The sequence below is a fragment of the Apteryx mantelli genome, chromosome 3 (genome assembly GCF_036417845.1).
Source record: "Apteryx mantelli isolate bAptMan1 chromosome 3, bAptMan1.hap1, whole genome shotgun sequence".
Taxonomy (NCBI): Eukaryota; Metazoa; Chordata; class Aves; order Apterygiformes; family Apterygidae; genus Apteryx; species Apteryx mantelli.
Window position 1 is genome coordinate 36,763,832 of NC_089980.1, and position 25,601 is coordinate 36,789,432.

Consider the following 25,601-nt stretch of genomic DNA (forward strand, 5'->3'; position numbering starts at 1 on the left):
GTGGATGGAGTTCAACTGAAAATGTAAGTAAAATTTGGATAGCTGCTCCACTAAGCTACCAAAAAATATATTTATCAATGCCTGAATTTTTATGCTGATCTTTGTAAAGTACATTGCTTACTTCTAATAAAGAGCTTGTTCCAGAGCTTGTGACCAAGAAAGTGCATGCTGCAGCATTCAGAGATGAATATACTCATCTTGGTTATTCCACTGCAAATTCAGAGCAATGACACTGACTTCACTGGTTTTACTGAAGATTTGTGTGCTTCATCAAAGATCAGAATCAGGCCCTACAATTTTTTGCCCTACAGACCTATATTCTTCATCTTTTTTAAGTGGCAGAACCAGATCTACTCTGTCGTGAGGCTCAAAAGTAGCACCAATTCTTCAATATCTGATTTGCTTATCTGTGTGAAAAGTGGAGATAACTTCGGTCAAGCAGGCCTCAATGCTTCTAAGGGGCATTTAGATTTTAAAATCTTTGAAAAACTTCTGCTACACACTGCTTAGCATGATATGAGATATATTTATGGGAATGATGAATCTCAGTATTAAGCCCATTTTTTGTTCTGTTTTTTGTGTGGAAAGGCAAACTGAAGATCACACTGGCCTGGCTGAGGACTTGAGTCCTCTTTTGTTATTTCATTCTCTCAAATTTCAGACATCACTCCCTCTCCCTACAAGGTATCCAAGCCACATGGCCATCCTTCCTGTCTGAATGGTGGCAAGCTTTCTGCAGGCTGCTGAGAATGTTCCATAGGACTGTCCAGTCAAGGACACATGAAGGGACTTTCCACCATTCTCTTCTAAGACAAAGCTTAGCAAGTAACTACAACAGAATGCAAATTTGGTCAATTTAAGAATTCAGCAGAGAGACTTCTACTGTACCTAGCAGATCGGAATTTGAGCTCATGATAACATTGCACAAAGCTATGATAAATGAAAGTAATTGGCAAGGCTAATAAAACAATGCCACTAACCACACAAATTCCTCCAAGAATCCTTCCAGGTACAGTGATGGGGCACATGTCACCATAACCAACCGTGGTCATAGAGATGATCACCCACCAACAAGCAGCAGGGATGCTGGCATAATCCTTATTCTTTGTTCCCAAGTCCAGCCCATTTTCAAGAAGCTGGGAAAGTGCACTGAAAATTGCCATAGCAACACAGATAAAGACAAGTAGCATCACCATCTCTCTGTAACAACGCTTCAGAGTCAGACCAAGTGTTTGAAGGCCAATGAAATGACGAGCAAGTTTAATCACCCAAAAAATCCTCATCATTCTTAAGACCCTCAAGGTGACTCCAGCCCTCTGAAGCTGCGAATTTTCCCCGGTAAAAACTGTCATTAGAACAGAGATGTAGTAGGGAGTAATTGCCAGTAAATCAATGATGTTGAGAGGTCTTCTGACAAACTCACACTTGTTTTTGGAGACGATGAACCTCACAATGCACTCTGCAGTGAACCAGCCTATGCAGATAGCTTCAATTATCCTGTCGAAAGAAACAAAGTACAGTATTTATGTTCTGTGAAAATGCTTTAGTTGGTGTTTGGTTTGTTCATGGACATTACCAAACTGACATTCAGACCTTCACAGACAACAAACAGAAAGCCACACTATTCATATTCTGAGCATGCAGCACCAAGTTTCAGCAAATAACCTGTGGATCTACGGAGACTTTTAAACCGATGTCTGCTAAGAACTCACTTATGGATCATTTTCTTAGAATTATAAATTGCTGCTGGTTCTAATACTGTGGAAATGTTCCTAAGAAATCTGGAATGCTACAGAAAATTAACATGTCAATGTCTAACATAATCTAGAACACTTTCTTTTTTTTCTTTTTTAACTGGGAGGCCTGATCCACTCTAGGAATGCCAAGGACTGCAGATCAGTGAACTGCCTGATTACTAACAGCAGTGTACTGAACCAAACTGCTAAACTGAAATAAAAGTGAAGATGGAGTAGGTGGAAATTGGCTTTTGCATCAGACCACCCATGCAGATTGGGTCTTCACGATCTAACATAAATCAGTATCTCATTTCACAAACATTTTCAGCAAGGTAAAAGCCAATCACCAGTGTCATCTCTTACCAACAGGTCTGCAACTGATGTGAGATTCAAGATTTGAAAATACTAGATGAAACCAGAGTTTCTTCCTACTGCAGGAGACCCTAACAAGGTAGTATCTGTAGTAACAATAATTAATTCATAACTAATCATCCAAGTGTCATTAAAAAAATAAAAGTTTTTTTCCCCTAACACATCTGCATCCATTTTTACCAGTTCTGAAATCTGCTGATATTACTGAGGCAATGGTCTGTTAGGAAGACAATATTCTTCTGTAACACTGTAACTAATACTAATAAACTTCATAAGCTAACTTTTATAGGAGTTTCATACATTAAAATATTTTTATTCATATCATATACTTTAGTTTTATGCTAAAAATGGAGGAAATAGTAACCGTCAGTTGACAAAGTCATAACTTACACTTTAATTCCAGCCACAGCAAATTTAAATGAACATAAATTAACTACTTAGAGATAACTATTCACCTAAAATCAGAGACTGCTATTCTTGTTGTGTGGATAGCAATGAAAGTTCTGTAAGCAAGTGGCCTTTCTTCAAAAAGGGTTGTAAAGTACTTATGTTAGCAACTTCTGATGCAAAGAGCTATGAATATCAAAATAGTTTTCTCTTAAGGATTATGGTTTCTCTTAAAAAAATAAGCTTTTGAAAATACTAGTGGTTCTTTTAATAATGACAATAAGTGATACCTCAGGTGCTGGTTTGATTTCTTAAAAAGATATTTGGCTCATAATGTCCTCAAAACAAAATGCTCATGTACTTTGTTATGTGAAACTCTTTGTATAAATGTGGATAACATCCATAACATGGATAACATAACGCGATCCTGTACAACGTGCTCTAGGTGACCCTGCTTGAGCAGGGGGGTTGGACTAGATGATCTCCAGAGGTCCCTTCCAACCTCAACCATTCTGTGATTCTGTGATCTTTTAATTTATTATTCCTTCATGTTGAAAAATGAAGAAAAAAATTTGGTAAGTTCTCTTCAAAATATAGCATTTTCTCTCTCATCCTTATTACACACATGATGAAGAAAATTTTTTTTTATTAATGAAATACATAATACTTTCTCTACTAAAAAGCAGCCAAGCAGCAAGATCATGCTAATGGACACGCTGATAAAGTCTCAATGTACTTATAGGTTATTGGCTAATTGGGATCTCATATAATACTTGAAAGAGAATTGTAGCTGGATATAAAGTTGCAGCTAGGAATATTCTACAATTCCAATAGACTCTATTCCATTACATTTTATGAAATTCATCTGGTAGTTCTGCCTGTGACCTATGAAATGAAAAAGTTATTCTTAATTTTACAAATTAAAGATGTTTCACTTAGTATTTCCTCCTGATGGAGGAGGACATTGAAGATATGATTACTCCACTATCACAAATTAAGTGGGTTATCCCTGAGTCAAGCTGTAAGGAAGTTCGGTCCAGATCTTTGTCATTCAGTAGAAGTCTTATCTGTGAATCACTATTGGTCTAGTATAACTTTGGGGAATAGTTGTGCCACTAAAAATTGATGTTAGATGAAATGTGATCAATGCATTGTTTTACTCTGGAATTCTACTGGCAGTTTTTAGCTGAAGAGATACTGTACATCAATTATACTGCACTAGGAAGGACTGGAGATCCATTTATTGCAGTACAGACTTTAAGAGACCTAAGGAACATCACTGATGCAAAATGACGAAGAAGATCAAGATAGTGTGAAATGCATTATCGCCATTCCATTATATTTTGCACTTCCCTTTCTCCATGTTATACCTAGCCATTTTTCCCACCCATTACACACATCTTGGCTAGGGAGAAGATGATGAAAAAGGATCTCTCTTATTTTTCTTCTTCCCTCTCCCTACTTCTTAGCCACCAGTAGAACAGTTTGATTCCTCCTCTCTTTTTACTCCTTTTTGCCTTTATAAAGGGATTTCAGCAGTCCTCATCAATCACATCAAAGTGAGTAAATGCTTCTCCAAGCAGAACTGGAAACCTCTGGCCTCTTGTGAAATTTAGAGAGCTACATATTAAGTTTCCACTTTCGGATCAAGTCTCTCTCTGTCTTAAAATGACTTATATTTATAACTAATTTACATACTTGTTAATGGATAAATAACATCTAACAAGGAAACCAAAATTAACAGTTAGTCCTTAAGAGAATTTAATTTAATATGAAGTTAAAGCCAGCTAAAATGCATTCACTTGGAAGACTAAAGTTACTATATCTTCTGTAATCAGTTCTTAAAATATTTGTTGCATATTCACAGGACAGACTGCCTGTTATTGCCTACTCCTGAAATAATATGTATGCAATTTTAAAATCTGTAGCTATATAATTAAATCATAAGCTTTATTTGGTAAAATGTAGTACCTATTCTATAAACTTCCATCACAGTTTTTGGTTACCTTTTTTTTTTTCCATCAGTTTAGTTTTAAAATAGCTGGTATTCAAAAAGGAGAGAGAAAGGAAGAAACAAACCCATGAACTGTTTCCTCAAAGATCCCCACAAAATTTATGAATAATCAGAGAAAATACTAGGTCTTAATTTTTATTCAGTTACTGGTTATTTCTGCTTATACTTACTGTTTGCAAGATCTTCATTGTCCCAGACCTGAGCACAGGAGTGTTTTTTTTTTTCCTAAAATTTTAAGCCTCTTGGTAATTAACAGCTTTTCAAGATTGCTTTAATGAGTCTCTGTCCATAAACTGAAATTCAAGCCTTTGTGAGCCTCATTTCTTCTGTAATCCAATCACTTTAATTTTCTGTTCCATCTGATAACCTCCTTTCAAAATAAGCAATTTTACATACACTGAGTTAAACTTTTTCAGAAATTTTTGCAATCATTAACAAGACTAGTTTGTTATACTAAAAAGATCATATTTTGAATGTCTTAAAGTATTTCGACTTAGCATTATTCTTCACCTCAAAGTGCCAATTTTACGCTTTTAGTATCTTCTGGTGAGCTGGCTGAAATCTCCCCAAAATATTCATTAGTGGCACTATTAGCAATTAAACTTGTAAATAAAACATACACATCTACAGGACACGAGGAAAACGGATGATATGATTAAAGACACTATGACAGGATTAAAGATTAAACTCTGCCAACACTGCTTGGTTAAACTGTTGCTAAAATCTATTTCTATGTAAAGCACATTAAAACAGAAAAATGTCCAAGCAATAGCCATCCTGCTCAGGAAGACTCCTAGTCATTTCAGCAAATAATGTTTTTCAGTCCTTTTGAAATCAACAGAATTTCTGTCTGACTACAAACTGGAGAATAAGGGCCATAAAACAACTAGTTTCACTGCATTAAAAACTTTGCTGGCATTTTTCCATTCTGTCCTTGTTTTGGTAGCAATAATATGTCTTGATGCATGAAACTGCTACATGCCTTTATGTCGGAGGACATAATGAAATCTGTGTCAGCACCCCTGGGGGAAGAGCCAAATGTCTTCCACAGCTGTCAGAGGATGCCTGGACACAAACATCCCGGCTCTGGGGTCTTCAGCATCTTTTCCACCTTCTTTGAACACATGCGTAACACCTAACCCTGATGAGCTCTTCAAGGTTCTCCTGTGGCTGGGAAGTGATACATGTCGATTCTTTCTGTTATCTCTATTTTGGAACATCTCTACCACAATTTTGAGCATCTCCAGATCCATCAGAAGAGTCCACATCTTTATTTTTAAATTAGGTCTCTTCATCTTCGTTCTTTCAGAACTTAGTGTTAAATGCAGTGTTCAGGTTAGATCTTATCCAAGGAAGGAGTAAGTATTTGGTTTTCTGAACAGATGTTGGACGTGAATATTTGGGTTTTCTGAAGTTCCATAAAGTTAAAAGTATAATGATTTTTGTGCCTCTGAAACTGAAATGTAACTTGCAAAACTGATGTTTTGCAGAGATGACAAAATCCCATTGGTAGCTGTTTAGAGATGCTTTTTGGAAAAGTTACTGTGTTTATATGCTTTTGCTTAGGAACATAGCAGTAATATGTTTAATAACTTGAGGGATTCTTTCAATACAGATTTAATCATGATTCAGTAAGTGGAAAAGGGACAACAGTCTCTTCCTTGTGCTAACAAGCTATTTGTATTTAGCATTAGAAAAATAGCTTAAAGAAATACAACATTGTGCTGGCTTTAAGTCAAGCAGTTTCAAATGACTTGCTATTGCAGGGCTTAAGAAACTCCCCAAAAGATTATGCTTATGATGAGTTTATAGACGGGTCCCTGATCAGAGACTCTCAGTATGCATCTTTTGGCACAGTTCAGGAGAGAGCAAAGATGACTTGGAATTGCCAAAAGCAACAGAAGGGGAGACAGGTGTCCCTGCTGTCTGCTCCTAAACTGTGCTAATCTGATGCAAATCTTTAGCTCTGAGAAGTGAAACATGCCAAGGCAGGGAAGAGAGCAAAATCTTAAAATGAAGGGGAAAAAAAAGTCTTTTTAATAATTCATTAAAATGTCATTTTCATCCCTCATTCTGAGACTGGTCCTGGGGAAGGCAATCCCTCTGCAAATCAGGGAATTATACTTTGTCAGTGTCTCTAGTATCTGTGAAATTCAGAATTCAGATTCTCCATCCCTCTCCCCTTTAAAAGTCTTTTCTTGGAGATCTCTCTTGCCCTCTAAATGATCAGAAATATTCTTATAGACTATAGTTCACCCTTTAACTGCTTGGTCACAGTGAAAAGTCATAACATAATGGTTTCTCAGAAAGATCGGGAAAAGTTTGGTGTACTCAATTCCTTTTCTAGTGAAGAGGTGGTCACATAAGAAAAATAAACACAGCTGATACTAGTTGGTAACAGTAGTAACCCTTATTTCTAACCTCATTAAAGAGGCTGATATAGTAAGTTACAGAGTTAGTTACTCTCTCACTTCTAGAGATGATGCCTCAACAAGGTGGAGACACACTGGTAGAGCTGTTTTCACTGCAGCTGCCCAAAGAGGTTCTGTGGATAGTCACCACATTTCAGACACCAAAATTATCAGTGTGGCATCTCTCCAAGCCTTAAGTAACGTAACATAATATTGAGGAGAGGGCAGTTGTTTTTATTAGTGAACATGAGAGACTAAAAATATCAAAGCAGGTTTCAAAGTTGCTGAATTTCTTGAAAGAATTCTCATATGTTCTCAGTATCTCAATAGCTCTCATTTTGATCTGAAAAGTCAACTGCATCCAGAATTTACATTTTAAGGAGTTCCAGATAAATCCATATAATTTTCACTTCTGAAAGTTTTCAAAATACCTTTTTAGAATAATATAAAGTCTCCATACTTGTAATTACAATGCCATATGTCAAAACTCACTCATATATAGCATTAATGTCACAATTTCTCTTGACAAAAATATTATTGTATTGTTATGCTAGACAGAATTTCTCTATTTCAATGAGGAACCCTGCTTAATAAACAAAAAGCATAATTTGGCTTCAAACTGTTGAACATATCAGAAACTAGCAGCCAGATTTTTAAAAGCATTCCCACTTAAGATGGACAATTTTGCCAAAGTGCTCAATTACAGACACTGCTGTGTGATTCCTATGACCAGACTTTCAAATAAGCATAAGTAATTTTAAATTAAATAAATACAAGCAAAAGCAAAGAAAATATAAACAAATAAAGAGAAATAAAGTCAAATGAGAACTGGACATTAGGTCAAATCCTATGGCAAGCATAAGTAGCTGTAACTTAACTGTATCACTCAACAGTAATTGTGGCTTTCTTCCAGATACAATGGGCTTTTTAGTCATGTTACAGCATATAAGATAAAGAAAGGAGTTGATCCTGTAAGAGAACAAGGCCACCTCAGAAGGTGACAAGCTGCGGACAGAAAGGAACACATTTGGTTCTGTTTTCAAGATGTTCACCATTAAATCACTATCAATTCATGTGCAATAATAGCACGCGGGTTGTCACACCTGAAATGAACCATTCTGTATTACTGTTTGTGTCTAAGGGACTTCTGCAAGAACATGGTAAGAACTGTTGAACTGCAACTTTTCTAGTAAGTTATCGCTCTTTTTTGTTGTAATTCCATAGAGTACTACAATTGGTCCTGAGGAAACTCAGCCTATCATTGATAGTGGTCCTTGTGGTTATTTATAAAAGCAGCCTTCACTGCCCTGGGAAGTGTTCAGCCACCCTATATCTTGCAAGTATTTAGGACCTTAACCTTCAAGCACTTGGTATATAATAAATGATTACACAGAGGCATAAAATTATATGTGTGTGTGTGTGTGTGTGTGTGTGTGTGTGTGTGTGTATATACACACAGACACATGTTCTTGAAGACAAAGGCACTATGAAAGAAAAATTGTGTATCGTATGCCTCATTAATCTGCAAGTTAAATTCTTTCAATGAGTGAAAAGTTAATTTCTGCATCATGAAGATGTGAACAAAAATACGAACAAAGTCATGAATGGTACTGTTGCTTGTATTTTCCCTATCTTTGCTGCCTTACATAAAGATCACCCAGAGCATCCAATCTTTGAAGTAACTGCAACACAAGAGGAACTATGCGAAGCTTAAATAAGGCTTTTTAACTGGAAGAACCTGTAAAAACAACTTTTGACATATCTGAATCTAATCAGGAATCAACTGCTTCACAATCTGTATCTGCTTTTTTTTTTGTTCATACAGTTAATTCTTTGGCTCAGCTACAATCAGAATTACAGGTGCAGTTTTCAATTAAGTTAATGGAAACTATGAAAATACTTTTCAAGGAATTAATTTGGCCACTAAGGTATAATATATCACATTCCAATTAACTCTGTGGTAAAAGATGGTCATTTCATAATGACAGGATTGCGATTTCACTGTAGGGTCCCTTTAATAAAGTAGAGGCTGGAAACTTTTTGTTGAATATTGTACCTCCTTAAAAGAAGGGAGAAGCTAGAAGCTTTTCTTGCTAGAAGTAAGAAACATTTACTTTTTTTTTTTAATATGTCAGTCTTATTTATGGGGAAAATCCCACTTAAGTGGTCTTCATTTTGTTCTCTAGAGAATAGAAAATAGAGAGTAATGATACTGAAGTCAGTGGAGTCAATGTACTTCCAAACAGATCACAAGAAAGATGGAAAAGGGTTTGCTCATACTAATAAGACTCGAGACTGAGCTTTATAACCCCACAGCCTGGTTTCTGCAGGAGTGTTTCACATTGTTTAGTGTTCTTAAACATGTTTTGTCTAAAGCAAATGTAAATATCTGTTACATTCATATACTGGGGCACAATATAATCCATTTGCAAGAGCTTAATACTCAGTTTGATCATCTCCTGTGTCCCCGCATGGAGAATCTCAGGACTAGGAGAAAGGCTACTGTCATATTTAAGATTTTACAAGATCACAAGTGTAACCTGTACTGTATCTGCTCCAGGAGAAGGACCTGTATGAATACACACAGAGTGCATATTGCATTGTGATTTTCCCAAAGGAAGAGAGGAGGGAACTGCATTCTTTTCTTTTAGGGTTTTATTCTGCCTTTTTCCACAATTGCAAGGCCTAACTATGATTTCCGAAGTGTGTGAACATCACTGTGGGGGTAAGGAGCCCCACGGCTTTTAAAAGAAAGAGAGCGCAAGCGCTCCGAGCTCTTTAGCAGATGAGCACCCTCACAAAGGGAAGGAGCCGTATTCTCACGGCACCTGCTGCACGGTGAGCCGGCTGAGATGGGAGCCTGCCTGCCCGCCTGCCGGGGCTGGGGGCTGGCCGGGCAGGGCTCTCCGTGCCGCCCGGCGCCAGAGCCCCCCGGCAGGGCTGGCTCCGGCACCGCGGCGCTGCCCCCTGAACCCAGAGCCCTCGGGCGGGCGAGGTGCTGCTGCCCCAAGGCCAGCGCGAGCTCAGCGGGGACCCGGGCTCCGGGGCGCCCGGCAGCGCCCGCTCCCCCGCCCCGGCCCCTCCGTGTCGGGCGGGAGTTTTAAGGGCGTTCAGCCGCTTTCGGCCAGCCGAGGAGCGGCACGGCCCCGGCCGCCGACGGAGACGGCCACCGGGGCGCCTCTCCTCGCCCCGCCGCGGCGCGGCGACAACAGCTATAGACCACGACGACGAGCGGCAGGACACACTGGACGGGACACACGGGGACCGGACAGCGGGAAAATAAAGGATCCTCCTACCCTGAGGGCTCCCTCACTGACTCTGCTGTGTACCTGCTCTGCTCCTCCACGCTGCGGTTCTCCGGCGCCCGCCACTCGGGCAGGGTGCTGGCGCACAGCACCACCATGGACACGATGACGAAGAGGATGGACACGGTGGCCAGGACCTGGGCGGCCACGGAGGACGTGGGCTCCTCGAAAGTCCGCCTCATCCTCTCCAGCCACTTCCTGCCCTCGGGCCCCGGCGCCCGCCGGCCCTTGCCCTCGGGGGCCGCCTCGCCCGGCGGCTCCCCGGCCGAGTAGTAGGTGCACGTCTCGGACATGCGGTCGTCCAGGCGGCGCTGGCAGCAGTAGTCGAGGTGGGAGCCCTCCAGCCCCCAGTAGATCATCTCGTTGTAGAAGGAGAGCTCGCACATGTGCGGCACGAAGCGCAGATGGCCGTGCCGCACGTACAGCATGATGAAGCCGAAGGCCTCCGAGTGTCGGTCGAAGAAGTACTCGTTGCGCTCCCGGTCGTAGTCGTCGCACACCTCCAGCACGTCCTGCTCCGAGAGGCAGCCGTGCAGGCGGCTCACCCGCCGCAGCGGGAAATCCTTCAGCACCTCCCGGGAGAAGGAGTACCGGGTGCCCCCGACGTTCAACACCACCGAGGGGCCCCTGCCAAAGTTCATGGCTTGGGCGGGACGGAGGAGGAGGGGGAGGGCCGGGCGGCTCCGCGGGGGGCCGCGCAGCGGCGCGGGCGGCCCCCGGCTCTGCCCGCGCCGCTTCGCCCCTCGCCGCCGCCGGCTGCCGCTCGGCGACGGGGCGGGCGGGGAGGCGCCGCCCGCCCGCGGGTGCGGGCTGCGGGTGCGCGCTCAGCGGCGGCGGGCGGGTGGCTCCGCGGGGCGCCGCCGGGGCGCGGCGGCGGGCATGGCGGGGCCGGGGGGCTCCGCGCCCGGCTCCGCTCGGCTCCGCCGGTGCCGGCTCGGAGGCGAGCGGGAGGCGGCGCGGCGGCGGCGGCGGGCGGGGGACACGCCTCCTCCCCCGCCCGCGCACACGGCGGAGCGGCGCGGAGCGGGGCGCCGCCGCCTGCCCCCGCCCTCGCCGCCCCCGCGGAGCGACCCGCGCGGCCTCCGCCCGCTCCCCCCGGGGCCCCGCCGGCAAAAGGCTCCGCTGCAGCGCGCCGGGGGCTCGGCCTCCCGGCGCCCTGGGGATCCCCGCCGCAGGGCTGCCCCCGGCCCATGGCGCCGCTGCTCCGCCGCCCGCCCGCCCGCGTGCGCGGACTTGGGCGGAGTTGTCCACCAAAAATGAAAGTTTTGTCCCCCCCTCCCCCCCAGCCAAGCTGAAACTTCAGCGTTTGCTCCCCACATGGCTCGCTCCTGGCTCTACACAGTCGCTGCCGGCGCCTTTCGCCCCCTCACTGGTGTGCTCGGCCCGGCCTCCGCCGCCGGGGCGCGGGGTCGCGGGCAGCGGCGGCCCCGGCCCCGGCCCCGGCCCGGCGGAGCGCGGCGCGGCGCGGCGCGGCTTCCCCGCCAGGAGGGATTTTCCTTGAAGGCGCGTCCCCCCGCTGCGCTGCATGGGGAGATGACATTTCTCTTTTCCCTGCTCTCTTGTGCGGGCACCGCGGATCGCTGGAAGCGGCAGTGCCGTCTTCCCTGTTTCTCGTGTCCATACTCCTTCATCTTCCCGTGCTGTTGTTCCTTCACTTCTAGCGTTAGCGTGCATCGCTTGGTGTGACCCCAGCCTGCTCTCTAAAGCGCTGATTTGGGGGGGGGGGGTGCACTATGTACAAGGAGTTCTTCATTTCCACTGCTGCCTTTTTTCTCCTACCCTATGCATGACCGTTGTATTTTCTAGGCTTATTAGCATCTGGAGCTCCGTGGGGTAAAATCGCCCATGATGTAGCCTTCCCTTTCAGTGAGACGCTTCCACTTGCGATTGTGGCTCCAGTTGTCCAGGAAAAAGGGCAGGTGAGTACATCTTTTCAAAACTAACACCAAAGATTTGTCACTGGAGCACTGTGTCTCAAAAAGGGACATCCAGGTTAAAACAGTGTTTTGCCATCCCCATTCCTTGCTACTGTAGATATATGTATTTTTTTACAGTTTTTCTTTTTTGTTGCTGCCATGTTACTTTCTCAGCTGAGGTTTGTAAGGCAGTTAGGTGCATTAAAAGAAATGGATAATCATCAAATTGTCTAAAAACAATGGTTGTTTTAAAGGAGAATTTGAATAAGTACTATTATTTTAACTGTATCTGCCATCCTTCTCAAAAATACCTAGAGAGAGGTATAAGAATAAACGTCCACGTTATCACTGAACAGAATTCTGCAAGATCTTTTGTGCTTGCTTATAGTATATATGGTATGTCCACTAGAGGTCACCGTTAGTCATTTTTCTCTGCTAATTTACTAGGGAGAAGAAAAACCACCACCCAAGCTCCAATTATAAAATGTAGTAAAGTATGCACATCAATCTGTTGTTGCACAGTAAGGTCATTTCTGATCTCTGTTTAGTCATTTTAGTGTCTGTTTTCACATAGCTGGAATGATTTTTGCTATCAGCAGCTGCATTTAGTTAGCATTTCTTGGCTGCCAGTTAATTTTATAAGCAACCGTCACTATTCTAAACCTCTTCACCTTTCTTTGATGTGCATGCTTCTGTATTTCATTCTTTCAGGAACAATTACTAGAACTTCTGGTTAAAAATATTTTTCAAATAGCAAAAAATAGCTAGAACTCTCACAGTGATAATGAGTAATTCAGATGCTTCTAGCTTTGCAATTTGTCGTGCTTCCTGCTCCATACATTTTAGCCCCCTTCATACTTCATTGTGAGTTTGCAGAGGAAGAGAGGAGAATACAAATAACATGGCCTTAAGACATGAATTTGCTAACTGAATTACAGAAACATAGAATAATGGGTTGGACTGTTCATTTTAGAAATAGTTTCAAGAGAAGAAAAGCTTTATGTGGTGAAGCTGTATGGAAGAGCAGGTAAAGTGTTGGCCATACAAGAGTCGGACTTTATTGTGTATCAGTTTATGAAGCGTTATAAGTTGATTTAATATGTAATTCTATTTGTGTTTTCATTTTTTTCAAAAATAAAACAGCGATTTCCTTCTTTAGAATAACATTGTCACACATTGGTAAGCAAAGCTAACCTGACAACAGCAATGTTGTTTTCTCTGTGGTCTGGCATGTTCCAGTTTAGTTATTTTAGTTATAATTACTGACTTTCAATAGAAGAGATTTGTTCTAGCCAGCTGGTGTCAATAGCTGTAAACAATGCATTCTCTCACCAGGAACAGCCATTTAGTAGGAGCAAAAGATTTTTAGACAGGATTTGTAATTTTCCAGTAAGTGTTCTGATTTTGGCATTTTGAGATTGGTCACACCATTGTAGTTATGAAATAGATGTTTTATTGTAAATTTGTGGTAATTCAGATGGTTTCATGGGAATTACTCAGATATTACAACTGTCAGTTCAGTGGTTGTCTTAAATCTGTTCTGTTTTCCTGGAAATTTTGGTGAGTGCAAGCCTTTTTTGTTGAATTTCATGAGTGAAGATGTTAGGAAATTTGAAGAACAGGGCTGAGATCCTGAAAGAGGCAGGACATTTTAAAAAAGACTTTGCATGACTCTAAGTAGAACATCTAGTAATATAAGGGGAAAAAGACATTTTAAGACCTTTTTTTTTTTTAAAGTGTGTTCCAACTGTGCTGTTTTGAAGGATGATACTAAATCAGTAAAACAAGTGAGCCAATAAATATCATGTAAATGGGTCAACATAAAAATTACTAAATAGTATTCAACCTTTATGTTGATGGTAGAGTTCGAGGTTTAAAATGAATCTTTAGAAGAACTAAGCTGGCTAGTAATCTAAAACATAATAAAGACATCTTTCAAGCAGTCAATTGAGTGTCTCAGCTCTTGTGGGGTTTTTTGTTTGATTGATTTTTAGCTCTGGGGATACTCACTGGGATGTTGAATCAATGGAATTACTCTCTTTTCCTGGTGCTATATAGTCGTATCATTTACCGCCCAAAAGAAACTTCATATTTAATAGCCATTATGTACAAATAGCTTCCTGTATGTCAACATCTATTCTCATTGTTTGTGTTGTGCTATTACATCCTAAGAGTATTTAATGAACTTGAAATACTTTCTATAGTTTCCAAATCTTTCTGGCCCCATGCTGAGGGCACTGCTCTGTGTTCCAAGTGCAGCACTATGTTAGCTTAAAAAAAGAGACTGCTTGAATCTTTTATGCAATCAAACTGGTTTATTTTGGTGGCAGGCATTTTTCATAACCCAGGATCAGAGCCTGTTCCTACTGAAGTCACTACTGAGTGCTGTTGAGTGTGTCACTACCAAGTCACCACTGAGTATTGTGCCTGCTAAATGCAGGAAAAAATGGCTTTTGGTAGGTCAGGATTCTTGTTTATGTGTATGACCCCAACACATAGGAACTGCAGTCATGGAGCAGGACACCATAATGATAGACTTGAACACACAGATCAAAAAGATTTTCCTGCCCAAGGAGAGTGCAGTCTGTTAGAGGTCAAAATGAGGGTGGGGGGATTTTTTTCTGGGGGGGGGGGGTGCTAAACATATTGTTTGGCAATATCTATCTTAATTACTTAAAGAGGCAATAAAAAATAGAACAAATGCTCCAAAAGGTTGAGCGTGCACAGATGGACTATGGTTTACAATTATTTTTATTTTAGGTCTTGGGAAAAATGGTTCCCACTAGATGTATCTTCTTTTATGAGATTTCTCTGTGCACCAGAGCCCCACTAAATTCACTGTGATTTGTGGACTACATAGAAAACTTTTCAGGAAATGGGCCTATTACTGCATGTAATTACAAAATAAAGAGTCTAATGATGGATGTAGTTTGGATTGTCAGTGGCACCTGACATAAGAGTACAAGTTCCCTTGTCACTGAGGCACTTCTAAAGATCTGAATAATTTTGAATATGAATGTTTCTAAAAGTGGATGAATGACATTTAGTAGGGAGTTGGATATTCACATGTGCACAGAATACAATCTGTAGTTGACATTTATAATTAGACTAGCTTATTTCATGAAACTAACAATTTGGGAAATTTGGCTGTGTACGAATCCTGAATTTGATTTGATGTTGGGGTCTCTATGTATCTGTGGGTCAGACTGCAAGCTTTTTTAATGTGAGGCACAGCTGCCTTTCCTGTCTTTCACCTTTATTGAGACAAAGCCCAGTAAAGATTCTTGGACCTGATGCTGGGCTAATTATTGAAGACTGTTAAATTTCACTTGGACAGAGAGGGCTGCTAGCTGGGATAAACCATTCTGTTTAGCCTGAACTCCAGGCAGGAAGATGCAAAGCGTAGCGAGGACACTGCTTGCCTGAGGAAGGTGATTAGAAGGAGACTTGCTAATGGGAAATTCAAAGGCATGAACAGTTTCTCACAGGAAAGAAGAACACAGGAAAATACTTTCACATCAGCGAGATCCCTTTCTAAATGCCAACCAAGAGGAAGGGAAGCTGGCTGCAGAAAAGATGGAGAGAAATGCTGTGATTTGGGGAAGCCATGTGTGTGGGTGAATCCAAAGATTGCTCTGAGATGGGAAGAAACTGAGCCAGATGAATGCATATAAATATTGTCACAATCTTACTTTTTTCTGCGTTAGCTAACATAAAGAGGGTTTTTTTGTTGTTTTTCTTGAATCCTTAGCAAAGACTATAAACTCAGTTCAGTCGCCTAAATGTGCATGAGTTAGGGCCATTGGAGATGCCCTAGTTTCCCGTGGTCTCCACCTGCTGCTCCAGTACTGCATGAGCCATCTGTGTCATATCTGCCAGCCCCCGGGGATGTCCTGGATGCCCTAGAGATGGCTGTAAATGTCTGCATTTAGGTAACTGAATTGAGCCCTATGCATCTGTTATGCATTGCTGAAGAACAGCACTGGAAACTTAGATCATCTGTTGGTCAGGACTCGGGAAGTTGTGTGCCTAAGTGACTGGTGAGTCACCAGTGGCCTTTGGGAAGGGGATTCAGACAGCTGGGACTCTGAAATCCTGTTTGTGTGAAGGGGTATGGAGAACGTATGCTACAGCCAACAAAGCAAGCATGGGTACCTCTGCCTGCTCATCTAGAGGAAGTGCTAAGCACGGAGGTCTAGTTGTGCAGGACTCAACCACAAGAAGTTAGAGTGTGCAGGTGGTAGAGTTTTACTGGACTTGTGGGAGGGGAAAAAAAAAAGTTCCAAGGAGAAATTTCTGGAAATACCGGTTAATTTCTTTCTCTCTCCCCCCCCTTTTTTTTTTCTTTTCTTCTTCTTAGTGGGAGATAGTATATTTTCCATTGTATGTATCTAAGCTCTCAAGGGAAGGAGAGAAGACTTAGAAACTCTCTTGCTATTACTGTGCTCCCAGCTTTATAATTCAGCAGAAATAAAGTTAGATAAGACTTTTTTTTAAAACCCTGTCACTAGCCTCCTGCTGAAGAGGAGAGATATTATGCTCTTAAATACTGCTTTTCTCAAATACTGAGTTGTTAACAGCTGACCACTTGCTTATACTAAACTACAACAAAAAAATGCAAAATTCTTTTATGTAATAGCTGAGTATACAAAATGTAATCACTTTGTTTACATGATGCATATTTTCATTTGTAGAAAGAAGTATTCATTTTTCTAATTGAATATTACACGTTTTCCAGAAGTCCCAGAAACTCTTCCCAAACACAGGTTTATTAAAATGATCAAGCTGGCTTACATGGATAAATGTTTGCATAACTATTTAAAATTAAAGATGACACTCAAGTTTTTAAAATACTAAAAGTATTTTATAGTCAAATACTATCCAGCTAAAATAAATAAAACCATAGTCTCTTGTATCCTGTTCTCAGTATCCCATATCTCAGTGGAAAATGAGTTTTGACCTCTCTGTAAAAGTCCTCGTTTCTTGAGCCTCCCGCTATACTGGAGAATTCTGTATGTTCATATCCTTCCTCAGGACGCAGACCTGATGCTGCAGTGCAACAAGGTGTTAAAACCTTTGCATTGTAAGAGCTTCAGGAACAACTGGAGCGTAGCTCCGTTATAGTTACAGTGAAGCCTATAAAGCCACTCTAGCCCGAGTTTACTGCATAGGATGTTAAATGGAAGCTTTAATTTCTGTGCAGCTAAAAATCCGTCAGTACTTTCTGTAAATTATTTGACTTAACTGCAATATATCGGACAGTATTCTTGCTCCTAGCAAAAGAGTTATATTATCCTAGGTTGCATGTAAGCAATTGTATAAAGGCTTCCCTGGGTGCCCACATAACCACTGTCAACATCTGAGCAAACTACGTAAGTGTTCCCTGAGTTCACTGCTGTACTACTGACATTAGTCAGTATCTGCTTCCAGGAATGGAAATTTCTCACCTGTACAAGAAAAGATTCCTTCCTGAATCACACAAGATACCAGATTATGTCCTGGAAGTGTAAGCGATCATATCATTAGCTCCACTGCACAGCTAGAAATGGCTCTCAATAGTCAGAATGAGTCAGTCAGTCTGTCTGTCTGTCTGTCTGTCTTTTTCTCTTCTGTGAAGGTACAGTTTTCCTCATGGAAAGTTTTTCTCAACTATATTTGACTTCAAGGTGATGGTGTAACAACTGATGTCCTGGATCGGATACAAGTACTTGCAAGAAAATCCACCAGAACAATACAGTAGATTGCTAATTCTCTTCTAAGAGGTGATCAAAATATCTGAGGATCTGGTTCTTGAGATTAAAACTGCAGGAATAAATATTTTTCTTTCTTTTGCACTGTAGAAATATTTACTTGTGAGCAGTTTTTATGCTGTGTTCTCCTCTGGTATAAGTCACCGTAGCTTCATTTTATGCAATTACTGATTTGAGATATTTGAGATATATATATACATATACACACTATTTTTGAACACACTTTTACCTATTTCAACACACCTTTTTACCTGCCAGCAACTGCAGACCCTACCTAAATGTAGACCTGTCCCCACATTTTAAGCAAAGTGTCACCAAATCACAGTTCCTGAGTCACTTCTTAGCTGCAACATAATGTGGCCTCCTTCCCATCCCCTTGGGGAAGGAAGGGTGAGATGCAGAGAATGAGCATTTTTCCAGTGGTGGTACCCTATTACACGAGTGCGCCAAATCCATGGTGAAAATTGCAGTTGAGTAAGATGTGTTCCTTTGTCATGACAGGCTGTGTCACAGAGTGCTGCTGGTGGACTCTGTGGTGCTCAGAACTGTTGCGTCATGCTGAAATGCAAGCCGCAAGTGGGCCACCTGCATTGCTGTGATGGTCTCTACCTCTCCTGACTCTTCTACCAACGTACTTGCAGGATGTAAAGGTAATCAACCAACATCAGCAATTTAGGCATCCCTTAACTTCCCTGCTACCCATTGCAATAAACTGTGGAGTCTAATTGCTGAGGCTGGAGTGACTTTGCCACAACTTTGCCATCAGGTTAAAACTGACTCCAGCCTCTGTACAGCAGAAAACCAAAGTTTCACAATCTTGATGAGAAAAAAGATCTTTCCTGGAAATGATCACAGAATCACAGAATGGTTGAGGTTGGAAGGGACCTTTAGAAATCATCAAGCCCAACCCCCCTGCTCAAGCAGGGTCACCTAGACCAGATTGCCCAGGTCTGTGTCCAGATGGCTTTTGAATATCTCCAAGGATGGAAACTCCACAACTTCTCTGGGCAACCTGCTCCAGTGCGCAGCCACTCTCACAGTAAAGAAGTTTTTTCCTTCAGTTCAGATGGACCTTCCTATGTTTCAGTTTGTGCCTGTTGCCTCTCATTCTGTCACTGGGCACCACTAAAAAGAGTCTGGCCCCATCCTCTATACATCCTCCCTTCAGATATTTATACATGATGATAAGATTTCCCCCCCCCCCCCCAGTCTTCTCGTCTTCAGGCTAAACAGTTCGAGCTCTCTGATGGCTAATAAACAAATTATTAATGTAGTCTGTACAAATATATACTGATAAAGGTCTTCGGTAAATTTTCACTATGACTTTTTTTTTTTAATGCATGTGCATTTCAATTGCAAGAGTAAAAATAAAGTAGATCACTCATTTCAGATTCTAAATCCTGTCTTCTTTTGATCCACAGTAACTTGTTATTTTGTTGTTGGGTTTGTTTTTCTTGAGCTATTGCACAAACAAGGCAGGTGACATCAGTAATCTTGAAACTGCAGTAAGAAGAAATTTGTACATGTCTTCCTGGAAAAGCTTAACATTATTCAATGATGCATATGCCACTTGTGTTGCACTTCATTGAATATAATATTGCTCTGTTTCTAAAAGGTGAGAAACTATAGTAAGACCACAGAAGCCTGTTTCAGAAGGCTTCTATCCTTAGCAGAAAGTCTTTGCCTATTGACTGCAGCATTCTTGTATGCCACAGAAGCTGGCAGAGTCTCGTTCTGTTTTGGGGTTTGGGCTCTTTTTTTTCTTTTAATTTTATATTGTGGTCTCATGCTCAAGACCACAACATGTGACCTTAAGATCATGTTACTTCCTTGATTTTTCTGAAGAGTATTAATATCAGATGATCAAAACATTTGTTTTTCCCTCAGCAGATTTAACTGTGATTCTTTTTCTTTTCTCTTTTTTAGCAATTTCATCTGTTAAAACATTTGTGCTGCCAAATAGACTTCAAACTGGAAACAGACATCCCAGTTTGCAGTGCCTTGTTTGTTTGATTTCTTTCCTCCTACAGTTATATCTTTAATTCTGAGATCTATCCTTAATTAACTAATTACACATAATAACTTAGCTAATGTACATCATTGGTATTCTGTGTTTTCTAACATCTTCTGTAATTCATTTATTAAAAATAATTTCTTTTTCAAAAGACAATAAGAATGGGGGAGAACAAAAGGTCTTCTCTTAAACAATGAATACTGATTAAAGCATAGGATTGAAATCCTATGCTCCTCTTTTCTAGGAGCCCTTTTGTAGTGAGTAGGACACGACTTTCGAGTGTCCTACACAAAAAATCATGAAGGTTCATCTTTTCCCTCTCCTGTCCCATGCACCTGGTGCTTCTTTTTAAAGAGGACTGTGAGGAGTTACCCACTCACCCTGGAGAGCATTTTGAAGAGCTGCAGTTGCCCAGGCTTTCTTCTTCTCCAAAAGTTTGCAGTCATGCTGATGGAGATTTGCGCCTTTCAGAGACGCAACTCCTTCACAGTCTGTCCCTGTGGAAAGCTTTCTTCATCCAAAGCCATGTAAAGTTACTGTGGCCTAGTTCCCAGCAGAAACTAGGGATGTGCCAGAACATGGTGCTTTATCTCTTATTATTCCATAGAATATTTGCAAAATACTCTTTACAATCTCCTTAAGTTCAACATCTCATCAGCTCAACAGAATGTGCAAAATATCCAGCCAGTGCCAAATAAGTAATCAAATTGCTTATTCATACGTTTGATCTTAGAGTCTCTTACATTTCTGGTATTCCTGGATGAGCAGCCCTTAAAAGCAGAGAGGGAGATAAGCATGTGGAGCTGTAATTCCTAACCCCAAACTTCTCAGCAACTTTGTGGGAGGGAACCTGTTGAGGTGGAATGGTATTCCTGCTCTCAGTGCACTGGGAGCTTCTGGCAGACATTTTACCAACCTGAAGCTTACTGTTTCCTGTCACATACTTGGTGTAGAGAGATAGATGTGCAGTCTTGCTTATGGGATTGTGCCTTCAAAATTCAGTGTTAGATTGAACTTTTTAATGACGTAACCAAGTTCCCTTCGCTTCCCCCAAGACTGGGATTAATCTGGATTAACTCAGTGTTATCAATGGAATGGATCTACAGCAGTATGACTGAGTGAATTATAAGCCAGTATTTCTGAATCTTTGTAGGTTAATAAAATAATATATTTTCACCACTAATAATGATAGTCTGTCTAGCAGTCCAATGCCCACTGTATTTAAGTAGTTTTTTAGCAAGTATATAATAAATTTGACTGAAAGGAATCTGCATTGCAGAAATTGTGACTGTTTAGGTCAACTGGCTCAAGAGACTGGTATTTCAAGTAACAAATGAATTATTTCTCATTGATAAATTGCTTGGTACAATTGTTTGCAGACATTAGATTCTTTGAGCATTTTTTTGACAAAAAAAACAATCTTCTCTTAGCCTTGCATGACTAGAGAAATAACTTTGTAGCAAGAAAAAGAAAATAGCTCTTGAGTTCCTTCAACTTCACAGGACAAATTTCATCTTAGCGTGAACTTTTACTGCCAGGTTGTAAAACCTTGGAATAGAGGCTGGTAATGGAAACAGTGATGGAGAAAATTTTGGAGTTATGAATGGTGACATGATAGATTCTCTATGCCCAAAAGTTTTATGCACAAAGGGGATCACAAGACTGAAATAGCAACTCTCTTTTGCTGTTCAGAACAGCAGACTTCAACAGAAAGTGACTACTTGGGTTTAATACACCATTCCAGAAAGATCATGAAGAACTATTGTTCCTTCTATCCTCTGTCTGCGGGGAAATAATTTTGGTGATGGTGTAAGGGGGTTCTCTAGTTAGCCTGTATTTGTAGGAAACAGCTCATCCCTGAACAAAAAAGTTGCAGAACTGTGTGCTACATTCAGAAGCAAAGATTTGTCGAGAACTAATACAGCAGCAAATACTGCTTTCAGTCCTTATGACACTTCCATCATAGAAATGTGAAGGTTAATAAGGAAGCTGCTCAGCAGCAGTTTGTCCCATTAAAAAGAGGCTGAAACTACAAGTTGATAGTTTTGTTTGCTTCGTTTTTACATTTTGATGTATGAGGAAAAACGCAGATGTAAAAGGCTTTTAAAAATGACTGATCACTTTTAAGTCTCAATTGTTATTAAGCAATACTTCTTTAAGATTTACATATAGAACTAACATAAACTTCATGTATTCTTGCTTTACAGATTTTAGTAAGCTTGCTAAAGAGCTATGGTAAGATCTCAGTTAGCTGTAGTAGTATAAACTCTGCGGCACCCTGATTCCGTCCTATGGAAAGCAACGCTACACACATGCACAAACACATTCTCTTCCTGCTTCCTTCCCATCACAGGAGATCACTATAATTCAGTCGTTTGCTATTTTCTTTTCTAAACAGAAAAGGTTGATAGCCGAACACAAGATGACTCATGTTCAGAATAAAATATTCATCAAACAGTAAATAACCTTCCTCATGACAAAATGGAGGGCAACTACCAAAAAGGAACCTTCTTAAAATATTCATTTAAAAAATGTCATTTCTGAAATGCTTGACTGCCACTGTAGCTAGGGTATTTCTGTTGTAATTCCCCCCTCCCCATCCCCTATTTCAGCCTATTTTCATGGAGAAGTCTATAGGGAACTGATGTTAAGAATAATAATTTCAAAATTTGATCTGAACTTATGCAGTACCCTCTAGCACTGCAAGGTTGGCGGGCCTTCTGACAATATTTTATGTTATGTATCTTGCAGTTGAATCTCATGAAAGCAGATGGCATTCAGCACCTGCTAGAGCTGAGGCCTACAGTGATGGTTGTGGAGGTTGAACATTGCTTATTCACAAACCCAGCCAGTCCTCAAAGGGATATGAGTATTCATTTGGGAAGGAGACCAGAACTTCTGGAAGTAGATCTGAGAAACATGCAAGAACAGGCTTTTCCGTCTCCGAATACATGTGATTTACCAGTATGAGCTGTGTTTATCTTCTCTCTCATGTCTTCTGTGCATTTTACATGCACAGGTGTTTGTACTTTGACTTGGCTGTTAGTAGTTATTCTGGTGAAGTTCAGGAACTAGTTTAGGTGGATATAGGCCTGAATAACTTGCTGCCTAGGTCTCCTAAAGGCTGGTCTTTTAATTTTTTTTCATTGTTGTTGATATACATTAGTTTAAGAACTTATACAGATCCCTCATGGAAGACAGCTATGCCAGTATAAAGGGCAGTTACTCCAGTATAGCTTATTTTAGTATTTACAAGAATAAGAAAACAAACACATTATACAAATGAGAGCCCCTGACTCCTTCTGTTTTGTGTCTGTTTTTCAGGAACTTTGGAGTTCTGTCACAAAGCAGAACTTCCAGGATGGAGCATGAAATATTTTCAGGGTTGCACTGCAGATCCACCGAATCGAGGAATCTAGGTTATTTCAGAGAGCACACCATAAAAGGAGCTTCTTTGGTAATATTCTTTCTGAGCAGCAAGAATTTGTGTTTTCCCCCAGCAGTTTTCCTCACTGCCAATTCCCTATTTCAGAGTAGTTGGTTGGATAACTTTGAGGAAGACAAGAGAATGGAAACATTCGATTTTGGGCTGTCTTTGTTAGTATAAGCTATATGCTGTACTCTTACATCCCAGTGTAGCTTCATAAGGAGAAAAGGGCTGTTGTATCTTGCTTTCTTGTTGTTGTTTCTGTTGAAATATAAATGATAAGAACAACTTGTTTGTAAGCCTGTAAAATAATCCTTGATATTCTAGAGAACATTGTAGAATATTAAAACTCAAACATTTGGAGACTGTTAATCTCAGGTATCCAGATGTTATGGATTTCTATCCCTAAAAGCAACCAAGACCCAAGCTGCAAATGGGTCTAATTGAAGAGATTAAAGAGTAGTAGAGGTTCATCTGATAAATGGACCTGAAGATTATAGAGCCAAAAAATCTTTCCAAGGAAAAAAGTAAAACTTGTTGGGGAGAGTTTTACTGAGTAAGGGTGTTTTGGAGTGAGGTTACTTGTTCAGTTATTCTGTTGCTGCCTGTGTAGCACAAGCGGTTAGCCATTATTTGAGACCTTGCAGGATGCATGAATTTGTATGATGTGCAAAATTATGCTCCTTGATATATTCCTGTTTATAAAATATATAAAATCTCCTGTTTCCTTGCATACAGTAGAAAAATAGCAGACAAATTCTGAGCGTACAAGTTTTCTCTTTCAGTCCATTGTGTGCTGTAAGGAGCAGGGTTTTTGAACTGTTTATTTCTTCTTGCCATGCGTGACACCTAGCTGTTAAAAAAAAAAAAAAAAAAGGCACGCCAGCCTTGCAACTATAGAGCCTCACATTCTACAGTCTATAAAGTTTCTTGTGTCACCACCTATTGTCTGGGGTGGTAACTTCAACTATCTCCAGTAATTTGGATACATAAAGGTACATTTTTTGTTCTTTCCATTCATCCTGAGAAAATACTTCATGTACTTTACTGACTTCAGCCAGGAATGTGAGTGTCTATAGATCAAAGACCTGCTTAATGGTGACCATTTACACTTTCCAAAATAACAGTATTACTACAGTTCTTTGCAGTTCTGCTGTTCTTCCTCATCAGAATTCATACTGATTTTGGCAACCAGTCATCTAGTCAGAAGCCTGTTAACCAGACAGGCAAAATGACCTCCTCTGTGGTACTGCCTATTTTTAGAAATAAAGGTCACTTGGAAACAAAGTTAAATTCGCTGCGTGTAAGCAGACATGATTCCACTGATTTAAGAGGATGGTGTGTGTTTATTACACCTGTGATAAATGTGTCCCTGAAATGTACCCATTTCAGAACTGAAGTTCCTTATAAAAACAGAATAATGAGCTATTCTCATTAACACTTCATTGACCTATACACTTGCTACCTGCATAAAAAAATTATTCTGATTTTTTAAAAGCTAAAAATAAAAAAGAAACAGACAACACTTGAGATATTTAGCACAAATGTTTCTGTAATGGAAACGCAAAACAGTGTTTAGAGGCATGGTGAGGCACCAAGGGATCGAGTGTACATTTGAACAATATGTTACACTTCAGTGTTACTTTCCTGCAATCATTCAATCCCCAGAAAAACTGAACTGAACAGATGCTGAGTCCTTGAGTTAAATTAATTCTGCTCAGATGAATGTACTGTACTTAAATATGTGTCATTAAGCACCTTTGACAGCTTTTTAGCAGGTGTTTAGCATGAAAAATAGATCAATTGAGGGAAAGGGGGAGATAAAAAGTAAATCCAGTGTGGTGTGTTTAATCTCTATCTGGTATAATTATGTTTAAGCCCCAAATGGCTTCACTGAGGAGTGCTGCAGGCGTATGCAACACTGCAGCATGCTTCCAAGTGTTCTGGTTCTCAGCCTCACTTACATCAAAGATAACAAAGAGATATAATAGTCTCATCTTAGTCCTAATGAAGTCTACCACCAAGCTCACATTGACTTTAACAGAAGCAAGACATTAACCTAATTCATCCCTAAAACTAGCAAACAAAACAGGCTACCAGACTGAATCTGAAAGCTGCAGGCCTTTTCTCTGTTAGGATGTGAACTGCAAAATAAATTGTCAGGTATAACAAAAGTTTTAGATGGCCAAATTTCCTTAAAAAAATTACAAAATAAGCATGATCTTTATGCTGCCATTGAGATCATCGCATAAACCATGTAAGAGTTATG

The 25,601-nt window shown here is 40.7% G+C and overlaps 1 protein-coding gene and 1 long non-coding RNA gene across 2 annotated transcripts; one reads left to right on the forward strand and one right to left on the reverse strand.

The window, feature by feature from the left end:
- Nucleotides 1-761: 761 nt before the first annotated feature.
- KCNG3 (potassium voltage-gated channel modifier subfamily G member 3) lies at nt 762-10,881 on the reverse strand. Its single transcript, XM_067294702.1, has 2 exons — nt 10,217-10,881; nt 762-1,497 (listed from the first exon to the last, which is right to left on the reverse strand). The coding sequence occupies exons 1-2, from the start codon at nt 10,864-10,866 to the stop codon at nt 852-854; spliced, it is 1,296 nt and encodes a 431-aa protein (XP_067150803.1). The 5' UTR covers nt 10,867-10,881; the 3' UTR covers nt 762-851.
- An 845-nt stretch (nt 10,882-11,726) lies between these two features.
- Nucleotides 11,727-24,596, forward strand: LOC106490390 (uncharacterized). Its single transcript, XR_001293596.2, has 3 exons — nt 11,727-12,144; nt 18,393-18,541; nt 23,230-24,596. It is a non-coding gene; the product is annotated as an uncharacterized lncRNA (long non-coding RNA).
- The last annotated feature ends 1,005 nt before the right edge of the window (nt 24,597-25,601 follow it).